Source organism: Dipodomys merriami, unplaced genomic scaffold (genome assembly GCF_024711535.1).
Source record: "Dipodomys merriami isolate MVZ:Mamm:240054 unplaced genomic scaffold, mDipMer1.0.p SCAF_57, whole genome shotgun sequence".
NCBI classification, from domain to species: Eukaryota; Metazoa; Chordata; class Mammalia; order Rodentia; family Heteromyidae; genus Dipodomys; species Dipodomys merriami.
Window position 1 is genome coordinate 7,024,143 of NW_027206146.1, and position 12,254 is coordinate 7,036,396.

The window sequence follows — 12,254 nt, forward strand, 5'->3', positions numbered from 1 at the left end:
GTCACCTCAGGGCCGATCCACCATGGCCCCAGGTGAGCCACAGTCCTCCTAGGACACCATAAACCGGTCACGGTGGGTGGAGGCCCGGCGGGGGAACGTGTCCTGGAGGCCGTGGCCTCCTCCTGGCCAGGTTCTGGCTGAGTAATGACAGCCAAGTTCTCTACTTCAAAGGACCTATGTCCAGGCATCGCCCATTTGTCCCGAGGCCCCGAGGGGGACTCGATGCTTGTGTGAGCCCCCCCGGCTTGAGGTCTCCTAAAATTGAGGAAAGTAGATGGGGAGAAATGGGAGGAGGCGAAGCAGAAGGAGGAAAAGGAGGAGGTGGAGGGGAGGATGAAGAGAAAGGAGGGAAGGGGAGGAAAGAGAAGATGGAGTGGAGTGAGAAGAAGGGGGTGGAGGATTAAGAAGAAGAGATGCAAAGGGGGAGGAGAAGGAGGAGGAGGAGAAGACTTGGACCGAGGAAAGGGGAAGCTACAGGGCAGAGGCTGGAGTGGGGGCGATGGGAGGAGACAGAGGCTGAGGTCGGTGTCTAGGACTGTAAGGCATCCAGGGTGGGCGGCTGAGCACCCGGGAGGGCCATGGTGAGCGGAGGGCTCCTGCGGCTCTGGGTCTGCCTGCTCCCTTGCATGCTGGGAAAACAGTACGAAGGTGAGGACCCAGGTCAGGGGGCTGGGGGAATGGTACTGAAGGGGAGAGGCCCCCAGGGCAGGTGGTATTGTGTCAACGTCTAGTGCATTGGGGTCCCTGGGTAAGGGTCACGAAATCACCACGACACAGGGGATGCAGCGTGCAAACAGCAATTGCCACTGCATGCTGTGCTTTATTGTTAGTGGGTATTTAAAGACAAGCAAGCATGATCTTGCCAAGATTTGGTCAGAAAACATTCACACAAAAAATTTCCACAGATACATTTTTACTTAACCTATGAGACAATGTCTAGGTATATTACTATCTAAACTATTTTAGAGCAAGCTCAAACCACTTCTCCAATCTCAGGAAAATGCTTGACCAGTTGTTATCTATGCTTAAGCAAGCAGAAGAGCTACTTCCTCAGCTCCCAGGAGTCTGTGACATGTGTTTTGAGATAGGGAGAGAGAACATTTTCCCTCTCTAGCCTGGTGTTCCAAGAGCTTTCCTAATCCCAAACACAGTCCTCAGATAATCCCGAGGCTGGAGCCTGCATCATTCTGCCCACCCCCCCCCCCAGACCCGTAGTCTTCACAGTATTGGGCTTGATTGGGCCTCTATTGGAGGCTGCAGTCACCCCTACTTCAGGAGCCCCTCAAAAAGGGGAAGATGCTCCTCATCCTCAGGAAAAAAAATGGGGGAGAATCAACAAAGAAAACAGAAGGAGCCAGGATGACTAGAATGACTATTGGAATATTACACAGGCAGGAAGCAGGAGACAGGAGGGTCAATGGTCCTGGGGGCGGACACAGGGCCTTCTCTCTCACAGATGTTTTAACATCCCGATGGGGATGTCCTGTCCGTTCGTTTTTATTCCTGGACTAACGTCACATTGCCTTGAACAGTTCTCAGGGGCCATTGGAAAGTGGGGCTGAAGTCTGGATGCTTGCCTTAGTGATGTTGATAAGTACTGTGCACAGCTGTGCGAATGATTGATTGATTGATATTTTTGTCGGTTGTGGGGCTTGAACTCTGGGCCTGGGCGCTGTCCCTCAGCTCTTCAGCTCAAGGGTAGCGCTCTACCTCTTGAACCACAGCACCACTTCCGGCTTTTTCTGCTTATGTGATGCTGAGGAATTGAACCCAGGGCCTCATGCATGCAAGGCAAGCACTCTACCACTGAGCCACCTTCCCAGCCTCAGAAAAAAAACATTTTTATAAGTATATGTTATTAGCATATGTTAGTGGCACAGAGGGTTTCATTGTGATCTTGCACTAGTTTCAACAAGTTTTATTTTTCTACAATCTCATTTTTTAAAATTTGGCTATTAAGATATTCTTTCCCTCCTTCCCTCCTCTTCTCTCTCTCTTTCCTTTGCTCTCTCTCCCTCCCTCCCTCCCTCCCTCTCTCTTGGCAGTACCAGGTTTGATCTCATGGCCTTCTACCTGCTAGGCAGAGACTCTCCCTACCCCTTCAGCCTGCCTATCCCTGCAACCTGGCTTTGTGTAGGTTATTTTGGAGATGGAAGTCTAGAGAAATTTTCTGCCTGGGCTGGCCTTGAACTGAAATCCTGTGCAGCTAGGATGACAGGCTTGAGCCACCAGCACCTGACAAGCTTATTTCTCTTTTCATATGTACAGGAAAACCACAGTGTTAAGCCAGGCACCGGTAGCTCACACCGGTCATCCTAGCTACTCAGGAGGATGAGATCTGAGGACCATGGTCACAACCCAGCCCCGGCAGCAAAGTCTGTGAGACTCTTATCTCCAATTAACCACCAGAAAACTGGAAGTGGTGCTGTGGCTCAAGTGGTAGAGCTCTTGCCTTGAGCTGAAGAGCTGAGGGACAGCGCCTAGGCTCAGATCAAGTCCCACCACCAAAAAACAAAAACAAACAAACAAAAAAAACACAGTGTTTTTGAGTAAGACATCCTGGTGCCCAGTTCCGGGACTACTATGGCATTCTGTGCTTGTTCCTGGCATCATGTCTGTGTACCCAGATGTACCCAGATGATCCCACCAGATGTCTGTGTCTGCATTGTCTGTCCTGAATACTGAAAATCTCCCCATATCCTCTCACCCCTCCAGCCCCAATCCTGTCAATCAGATCAAGCTACTTTTCTTAAGAAGCTTCTTTGAGTCTCATTACAACTAGAGTGAATTAAAAGCCCTACCAAAGCGGGCACTGACTGGTAGCTCACGCCTGTAATCCTAACTACTCAGAAGGCTGAGATCTGAGGATCGTGGTTTGAAGCCAGCTCTGAGCAGGAAAGCCCATGACACTCTAAGCTCCAAACCAGGAAAAAAAAAGCTGGGGTGGTACAATGCCAGCCTTGAGTGAAAAAGCTCAGGGACAATACCTAGGCCTTGAGTTCAAGCCCCAGGACTGGCCACAAAAGGTGGGGAGGGGGCGCTTTTGCACAATTTCTTTATCAGAATGAAAGTAGGTGAGATATTTTGGTTCCTTTTACTTTATGATCATCCTTAAGTATTTGTAAAAGAGAGTTTCCATTCAACATGTCAGTTTAGGGTTTACAATGTATCTTCTATCACCTTCCCTCCCCAGTTCTTTTATTTTAAATATCAAATGTAGTGAAATAACTGCTTGTTTAACTTTGTTTCTTTCAGATGATTATCTACCGACTATAGGTGAGTTGATTTAAAAAACAACAATAAAAAACCTCTTACTTGAATTTCTTTTTAAATGTAATAAAATAGGCACTCATTGAATTAGTTCTTACCTTGATAAGAAACCATACTTCCTTATATCAGGTAAATACTGTTTCAAAACTAGTTAAATAAGATGAAGAATAAAATTATCATTTTGCTATTGGTATGTTTAGGAAAGTACTTTTCTTAGAAATTATCATCTTATTCTTGGCACAAAATTTTCATTTTGCTGCTAGTACTTTTGAAGGACTAAATGTTTGGTTACTTTAAAATGTTACTTTCTTTTCACAAAAATTGAGTGTTATAGGATAGAAAGAAACAAAAAATTAGACCAGGCACCAGTGGCTCACAGCTGTAATCCTAGCTACTCAGGAGGCTGAGATTTTAGGATTGCGGTTCAAAGCCTGCCTGGTCAGGAAAGAGTGTGGGACTCTTATCTCCCAACCAAAAATCCAGAAATACTGCTGTGGCTCAAGTGGTAGAGCTCTACCCTTGGGCACAAAGAGACTCAGGGATAGCACCCAAACCCTGAGTTCAAGCCCCAGGATTGGCACAAAAATAAAATAATGTATAAGCTGGGCACTGGTGGCTCATGCCTGTGATCCTAGCTACTCAGGAGGCTGAGATCTGAGGATCACGGTTCAAAGCCAGCCTGGGCAGGAAAGTCTGTGAGACTCATCTCTAATTAACCACCAGAAAACTGGAAATGGTGCTGTAGCTCAAGTGGTAGAGCGCTAGCCTTGAGCTGAAGAGCTGAGGGACAACACTCAGGCCCAGAGTTCAAGCCCCAGGACCGACAAAATAAATAAATAAACAAATAAAAATAAATAAAATAATGTATAAACTTTGCTTGTCTATTTCTGTGCTCATCTTTGTAACAGTATAAGAAGGAATTGGTCTGTAAACCAATTTGCTTATCAGGTAAAAATAGTTTATGATTCTAGACTTTAAAACCTATCAGAGCACCAGCAAAAATGATTTGTTTTTGTAAGACAACATAGCTTTGTGGCTAGGTATAAAATAAATACATGATGATTGCTAGTTTGTTTTTTCCTCTAGACCAAGTAACATGGGAGTGCTTGTTTAGCAAAGGTGAAAACATTCTATTTTACACAAATAGCCAAAACTCTTTTGGGATGCAAACACTCATAAATGTGTAGGGTTTATATAAAGTAATTGGCAAAACCAAATTGAAGAATACAAAACCAGTTCAGGCAAATAAAACATCATGTCATGTTCCTGGCAAAACGCAGTAACACTGGATTTTCCTGAAACTGATTTTTGGTCTGTCATTTTATTGTCAGAGCCTACTTCAGTACCTCAGACTAAACGGTAACAATTGACTTCACCAATTTTATTTTCCAGATTCTGAGATTAAATTTCCAGAGATAGAAGGCAAGTTGATCAGAAAAATTCACGGCTAATGTATGTTCTCTTTTTATTAGGTAAAGAGATGGGGAAATTAGCAACCTTCTTTCTGGTCATCTTCTCTCTCCCACCCCTTTTTATAGTTCCTCACCTGGTATAAAAATATAATATAAGTCAGGCTCTGATAGCTCATACCTATAATCCCAGCCACTCAGGAGGTTGAGATCTGAGGATCAAGGTTCAAAGACATCCTGGGGAAGGAAAGTTCATGAGACTATCTCCAATGAACCACCAAAATCCAGAAGTAGAGGTGTGGTTTGAGTGGTAGAGCACCAGCCTTGAGCCAAAGAAGCTTAGGGATGGTGCCCAGGCTCCAAGTTCAAGCCCCAGGACTGGCACAAAGCTAACTATGAATTCTAGGTGGTCCTCCTGCCATACTACACTTTGGGGTCCCCCCATGGGGGGCAGAGCCTGGGCAGCACAGGGAGGAGGCCCTGGATGTGATGCTGAGAGGTCTGTGTTCTGTAGATGGCGAGTGTGTCTTCCCATTCTGGTACAGAAAGGAAAAGTACTATGACTGTGTGAAACTCAACTCCAAGCACAAGTGGTGCTCCCTGAACACCACGTTCAGCGGGTACTGGAAGTACTGTGCTATGTCGGGTGAGTAGCCAGGGCTGCAGGGGGGTGGAGGGAGAGAGGTGACTGGGGCTTTGTCCATCTCTGCAGTGTACGGTGGTCTTCTGGGGAGAGACATGAGACATCACAAACCAGAGGCTGTTCTGTGATGCTAATAGGCCACACACAGCGTCTCCTTCAACTCATCAGGAGCAATTCGATCTTTATGTTGTTGTTGTTGTTATTGTGTGGGGGTCCTAGGGCTTGGACTCAGGGCCTGGGCGCTGTCCCTGAGCTTTTGTGTTGAGGCTGGCGTTCTACCACTTGAGCCACAGCACCACTTCTGGCTTTTGGGTGGTTCTGTGGAGAGAGGAGTCTCACAGACTTTCCTGCCCTGGCTGGCTTTGAACTGTGATCCTCAGATCTCAGCCTCCTGAGTAGCTGGGATTACAGGCGTGAGCTACCAGGTCCTTGTTTTGCATGATGGTGATGATGATGGCACTGTGAGTGAAAATGTGCAATATGTGATTTGTTGGTTTTTTGTTTGTTTGTTTGTTTTTGTTTTTTTTGGGGGGGTGTCTTGTCATGGGGACTGAACTCTGGGCCTGGGCGCTGTCCCTCAGCTCTTCAGCTCAAGGCTAGTACTCTACCACTTGAGCCACAGCGCCACTTCCGGCTTTTTTTTCTGCTTATGTGGTGCTGAGGAATCGAACCCAGGGCCTCAAGCATGCTAGGCGAGCGCTCTTCCACTGAGCCACCTTCCCAGCCCCTTGGTTTTTTTTTTTTTGAGCTTGGCTTAGTTTATTCCCATGACAAGCTCACATTCCATCTGTATTCCTGCAAAAAACTACCTAGCACATTTTATTTACTCCATTCCTCGGCACCCCATGGACAACAGGCAGCATGGGGTGGGGGGCGGTAATTGGTTCAAAGAAACCAATCAGTAGACACTGACACAGTTGGGGGAATGGCAGGCCCCCCGATAGTCTCATTGGCACAGAAGTATGTCCACGCGTGCCCATGTGTGGGTGTGCATGTACATGCGCATGTGTGTAGGTGTGATCGTTTGTACACACGTGTGTGCAGGTGTGTGCCTATGTGTGCATGCACATTCATGCATTGTGTGTGTGGGTGCGCACTGTGTACATGCGTGCTACTAAGAACCTCCCCTCCCCCACCCCGCCCCTGTCCCGTGCAGACTTTGCGCCCTGTGCCTTCCCCTTCTGGTACCGGCGCCTGATCTACCGCAAGTGCACAGAAGATGGCGAGGTGTTTGGGAGGAAGTGGTGCTCGCTGACCCCTGACTACAACCGGGACCAAGTGTGGAAGTACTGCTGAGAAGCAAGGCAGGGGGGCCGGGGTGGACGAGGCCTGGAATCAATGAACGAATGAATGAATAAATGAAGGCATCTCCTCTTGTTCTTTCTTTGTTCTTTCCGAGCAGGGTGGAGATGGTCGAGGCTGTGATCACTGGGGTTCAGCGCCAGCTGCTGGGGTTCAGTGTCTGCTTGCCTAGCAGCTAAGTGCCGGTGGGGTCACAGCTGCTGTCACCCCAGAGACTGTCACCCCGGCCACGGGTCACTTCCTGTTGCTGCCCTGGTTGTCAGCTCCCATCGGAGCCATCTAGGCTGACAGGGCGCCACAGAGGGTCGGGGAGGACCTGCACACCTTGCTGCAGACACTCAGCTCACAAAGGCAAATGAAGCTGGGCACTGGGCTCACACCTGTAAACCCCTAGCTACTGAGGAGGCTGAGATCTGAGGATCGCGATTCAAAGCCAGCCCACGCAGGAAAGTCCGTGAGACTCTTCTCTCCAATGAATCACCAGAAAACCGGAAGTGGAGCTGTGGCTCAAAGTGGTAGAGCTAAGCTAGCCTTGAGCAAAAGAGCTCAGGGACAGCACCCAGGTCCCATGTCTGGGACCAAAAAAGAAAGAAAGAAAAAAGAGCAAGGGCTGGGGTGTGGCTGAAGAGGCAGAACACCTTCCCAGCATGCACAGGCCTTGCATTCAAGCTCCACACTACAAAACAATCAGAAAACAATAATGGGGCACTGCATGGCACTCTGCTCCTGAGCATCAGGACCAGCTTTGTGACGTCACATACATGAGCAACTGTGGCATTGGCTTCACCCCAGCCCTGGCCAGGAAAACCAGGTGGCCAAATGCCAGGACCTATCCCAACTCCTGAGCCAGGCTATGAAGGAATAGAGTGTTCTCTCCCATGCCTTCTGTGATCCTTCTAGAAGGCCGTGTTCTGGCCCCTTTCACAGGGCTATGCACACAGGCTCCCCAGGGGGAAGGGAATATGCGTCTCATGAATGTTCCCACACAGCTCCCACTGCCTTGTCAAGGCGCAGCAACTAGCCGGAACATCTTTAAAGTATTCACAGGAAAAACAACAACATAAAACAAACCAAATAATACTAGATTAGTAATAATAATGATGAGGATGTTGCTGGTAGCTCACGCCTGTAATCCCAGCTATTCAGGAGGATCAAGGTTTGAAGCCAGCCCGGGCAGAAAAGTCAAGGAGACTCTTATCTCCAATGAAGCACCAAAAAGTCAGAAGTGGAGCTGTGGCTCAAAGTGGTAGAGCCCCTTGACCTTTCTGCCTGGGCTGGCTTGGAAACCACAAACCTCAGATCTCAGCCTCCTGAGTAGGTGGGATTACAGGCGTGAGCCACTGGTGCCTGGCTAGTGCTATTTTTTGGTTTTGTAGGTGGTTTTGATGTGTGCGTGCGCGTGTTTTGTTTAAGCACTCTGACACAGAAAACCAGAAGGCCTTTCTGGGGAGCAGGGATGCGTGACAGGCCAGAAGGAGGGGCAGAGAGGGGGAAGGGATTATAAATGAGCCAGAGCCAAGAATGGTTGTGGCTGGACACTTTCAGGGCCTTGGAAGTGATGAGACATTCAGTGGTCTGGATGTTGCTGGCTGGTGGCCTGTGGGGACTGGACGGTAAGTCTGCTATGGAGGCTGGAGGGAGGTTGGGAGGGAGGGAGGCCAGGATGGAGACTGGGGGGGAGAGGAATCCAGAGCAGGGTGAGACTGACCCAGTCTGGAAATCAATGATGCAGGATTTGTTCTGCAGATGGCATAGCAGAGTGTGGGGTGAGCAACCAGCTTTCAGCCCTGAGTTGCCTTCGGGGGTTTGGGGACCACGGGGACACTTGACGTCACCCCCTGACTGTGCCTCAGCCTTCACCTCAGCCTTTGAGAGCCGGACACCGCTGCTCACCCTTGTCATCCCTGCTACTCAGGAACTGAAATATGAGGGCGACAGTTTTGAAGGCAGTCTAGGCAAGAAAGTCTGTGGGAGCCATGGACCACCAAAAAACCACAAGTAGAGGTGTGTTTCAAGTGGTAGAGTGCTAGCCATGAGCACAAAAGCTCAGGGACAGTGCCTGGGCCTTTAGTTCAAACCCCAGTACTTGGAGGAGGGATGGGCGGGAGGGGGGGAAGGGGGGGAATTCTCTTCTCCATTGCCACTAACATCAGCCACCATATTAGAACATTTTCCTCTTTGTTCTTTGTTTTCTTTTGGCTGGGATTCTTACGGGCTGGGATTTGAACTCAGGTCCTTGTACTTGCTAAGCTTGAGCACTCTACCACTTGAGTCATGCTTCCAGCCTCACTGTTTTTTCTTTTTTTTTTTTTTTTTGTCAGTTGTGGGACCTGAACTCTGGGCCTTGGGCGCTGTCCCCCAGCTCTTCAGCTGTAGACCAGCACTCTACCACCTGAGCCTTAGCCCCACTTCCAGCTTTTTCTGCTTATGTAGTGCTGAAGAATCGAACTCAGGGCCTCATGCATGCAAGGCAAACACTCTACCACTGAGCCACCTTCCCTGCCCCCTCACTGTTTTTTCTTGCTGCTATCAAAGCTTGAATTCAGTGGCTTCGCACTTGTCCCGCTTGCTTGTTCCCAACTGACATTCGACAATTTGAGCCACATCTCCAACCCGGCTTATGATTATTTTTTTGCTGACTAATTAATTGATGATGGAGTCTCCTCACAGACTTTTCTGCTTGGGTCGGGCTCAGTGTCTTGATCCTGTGGTAGCTGGGATTTACAGGTGTGAGCCACCAGCACCAGGCCAAGGCCTCTTTGGGCTTAAGAACATCCAGTTGGTTGGCAAGGCTGTGTGCTATATTGGGGACATCCAGGATTGGCCTTCAGGAGTCTCATGAGTTCTCTCTGCAGTGTGCTTTGTCCTGGCAGTGCTTTCCAATACCTCCTGCATCTTCCCCTTTTCCTATTTGGATGGCATACACTTCTCCTGCACCTCCATCCACAGCGACTATGACTGGTGCTCCCTGGACAGCACCTTCCGAGGCCGGTGGCGCTACTGTACAGCCAAAGGTGAGTGTCTCCCAGATACTCGGGTGCCCAAGAGCAGGAGGATCGCAGTTCCAAACCTGCCTGGGCAGGAGAGTCCATGAGACTCTGATCTCCGATGAACCCACAAAAAGCCAGAAGTGGCACTGTGGCTCAATTGGTAGAGCACCAGCCTTGAGTGAAAAGGCTCAATGATAGCTCCCAGGCCATGAGTTCAAGCCCCAGGACATTCTTACAAAGGTATATTGGATGCCTAGAATGCTAGGGGTCAGTAGAACGCTAGATTCTGGAATTCAGGTCTCAGAAAGGTGTTGTTTTCTATTTGACATGTGTTCTCACTTGGAAAACAATGGGGTAGAAAAAGTTTGGCTATGTGTGAGTTGGGTGATGGCGTCTGAGGATGACCTTTTTTTTTTTTTTTTCATTGTGGGGCATGAACTCTGGGCCTGGGCGTTGTCCCTGCTCTCTTCAGCTCAAGACGAGTGCTCTACCGCATGAGCCACAGCACCACTTCTGGTTTTCTAGTGGTTTATTGGAGATAAGTCTCACAGACTTTTCTGCCTGGGCTGGCTTTGAACCATGATCCTCAGATCTCAGCCTCCTGAGTAGCTAGGATGACAGGAGTGAACCACCAGTGCCCAGCTGAGGATGACTTTGTACGACCTTGTGTACCCCCTCCCTCCCACAGATCCCCCAGTGTGTGTATTCCCCTTCACCTACAAAAAATGGTGCTTCCGCCAGTGCACCAAGAAAGGCTATGTCCTCGGCCGGAGCTGGTGCTCACTGACGCACAACTTCAACAAGGACAGAAAGTGGAAGCAGTGCTCTCCTCAACAGTGAGAGCTGGGAAGAGTGGAGCAGGGGCTTGAAGAATGGTGGAAATGGGGAGTGCTGTGGGTGGATGGATGGTATGTGGGTGGGTGGACTGATGGATGGATGAATGATGGATGGATGATGGATAATGGATGAATGGATAATGAGTGGATGGGTCCTGAATGGATAGTGGATGGTAGATAGATGATGCATGGATGAAAAGTGGATGGATGTTGGATAATGGATGCTGGATGGATGCTGGGTAGATGGGTGCTAGATGGTAAATAGATGATGAATGGTTGACAGGGAGATGGATTATTAATGAATGGATGGATGGAGGATGGATAAAGGGTAAATAGGTAATGAATGAATGGATGGAGGATGGATATATGGTGTATGATGTACATAAGGATGTATGAATGATGGGTGGATGGATGACAGATGATGAGTGGATATAGGGATGATGGATGGATGGATGATGGATGGTAGATCATGATGGATGCATGGATGAGTGATGGATGGATGATAGATGATGAATGGATGGATGGATGGATATAGGATGTATGGATCATAGGTGGATGGATGATGAATGGATGGATGATAGATTGATGATAGGTGGATGGATGATTAGTGAATAAATGGGCAGGTGATGAATGGATGATGGATAATGGATGGATAGACAATGAATGGAAGGATGGATGGATGGGTAGATGGATGGATGGATATAGGATGAGTGGGTGGGTGGATGGATGGATGGATAGATGGATGGGTGGGTGGATGGATGGGTGGGTGGATGGATGGGTGATTGGATGGGTGGTTGGATGGGTGGGTGGATGGATGGATGGGTGGGTGGATGGGTGGGTGGATGGGTGGATGGATGAGTGGATGGAAGTTCAAGGCTTAGACTGGTCATTTCTTAGACCAGGGGTTGACAAACATCTGAGCAGGACCTGATGTGAAATATTGCAGGCTTTGCAAGTTACTCAGTCCATGCCACACAGACTCAATGGTGCCATTGTGCCATTCATCCACATGCAGCAAATGTGTGATCACTCTTCACTTTTAATCTGCTCTTGATTTGCAAAATCCATACACTATACCATTAAAATGCAATCAGTAATAGTATATCTAATTGGAAAAGGAGACATATGTTCACTTCTGGCTGGCTGCTGATCTAGAACATTCCCCCGGCCCCTCCTTTCCCCCAGGGCCCCAGGCTAAGGAGCACCTAGGGGAACAGAGCAGCCCCCCTCCCACCAAGGATGGGGAAAGATGGCACACAGAGGAGGGACCCCTGTGGGACATCTATCCTGGAGCGTGACAGAGTCGGACCTGCTCTTCTAATCTCTCTTTCCTCCACAGTACTTAGATAATCCAGGTGGTTTAGAAGAGTCTGAAGTTGTAGATTCCTCAGCTGCCTCTCCAAATATCATCCCACCGCAGGGTACCTGTGGCTCACACCTATCCTCTCAGCTCACGCCCATCATCCCAGCTACTGCGGAGGCTGAGATCTAGAGGATCACAGTCTGAACTGAGCCTGCGGAGGAAAGTCCGTGAGACTCTTACCTCTAACAGACCAGCAAAAGAACCGCAATGGAGTTGTGGTTTCAAGCCATAGAAATGCTAACCTTGAAGGAAAAGGCTCAGGGACCCATGTCTAGGCCCTGACTTCAAGCCACAGGACCAGCACCAAAACATAAAACAAATAAATAAAAACAAATCCTTGCCAGAAGTCCTTTGTGCGAGTAGCAACATTTGCTTTTCCAGGATCCGTATCTGTCTTGATGATGTCTTTGTCCATTGTCAGAGCACTTGAGTTACTGAATT

General features: G+C 48.6%; 2 protein-coding genes across 5 annotated transcripts; both read left to right on the forward strand.

Moving 5' to 3' along the window:
- Positions 1-500: 500 nt before the first annotated feature.
- On the forward strand, positions 501-6,700 carry LOC138812562 (binder of sperm protein homolog 1-like). Its single transcript, XM_070000534.1, has 5 exons — positions 501-648; positions 3,256-3,276; positions 4,663-4,692; positions 5,194-5,325; positions 6,479-6,700. The coding sequence occupies exons 1-5, from the start codon at positions 579-581 to the stop codon at positions 6,616-6,618; spliced, it is 393 nt and encodes a 130-aa protein (XP_069856635.1). The 5' UTR covers positions 501-578; the 3' UTR covers positions 6,619-6,700.
- Positions 6,701-8,115: 1,415 nt separating this feature from the next.
- Positions 8,116-12,159, forward strand: LOC138812846 (binder of sperm protein homolog 2-like). Of its 4 annotated transcripts, none has more exons than XM_070001069.1 (5): positions 8,116-8,237; positions 8,478-8,628; positions 9,480-9,638; positions 10,303-10,450; positions 11,871-12,159. In XM_070001069.1, exons 2-5 carry the CDS (start codon positions 8,601-8,603, stop codon positions 12,043-12,045), a joined length of 510 nt encoding a protein of 169 aa, XP_069857170.1. In that variant the 5' UTR covers positions 8,116-8,237; positions 8,478-8,600; the 3' UTR covers positions 12,046-12,159. The 4 variants fall into 4 exon arrangements, with proteins under 4 accessions (XP_069857170.1, XP_069857169.1, XP_069857168.1 ...); XM_070001068.1 differs by having other exon boundaries at positions 8,540-8,628; XM_070001067.1 differs by lacking the exon at positions 8,478-8,628 and having other exon boundaries at positions 8,118-8,237.
- The last annotated feature ends 95 nt before the right edge of the window (positions 12,160-12,254 follow it).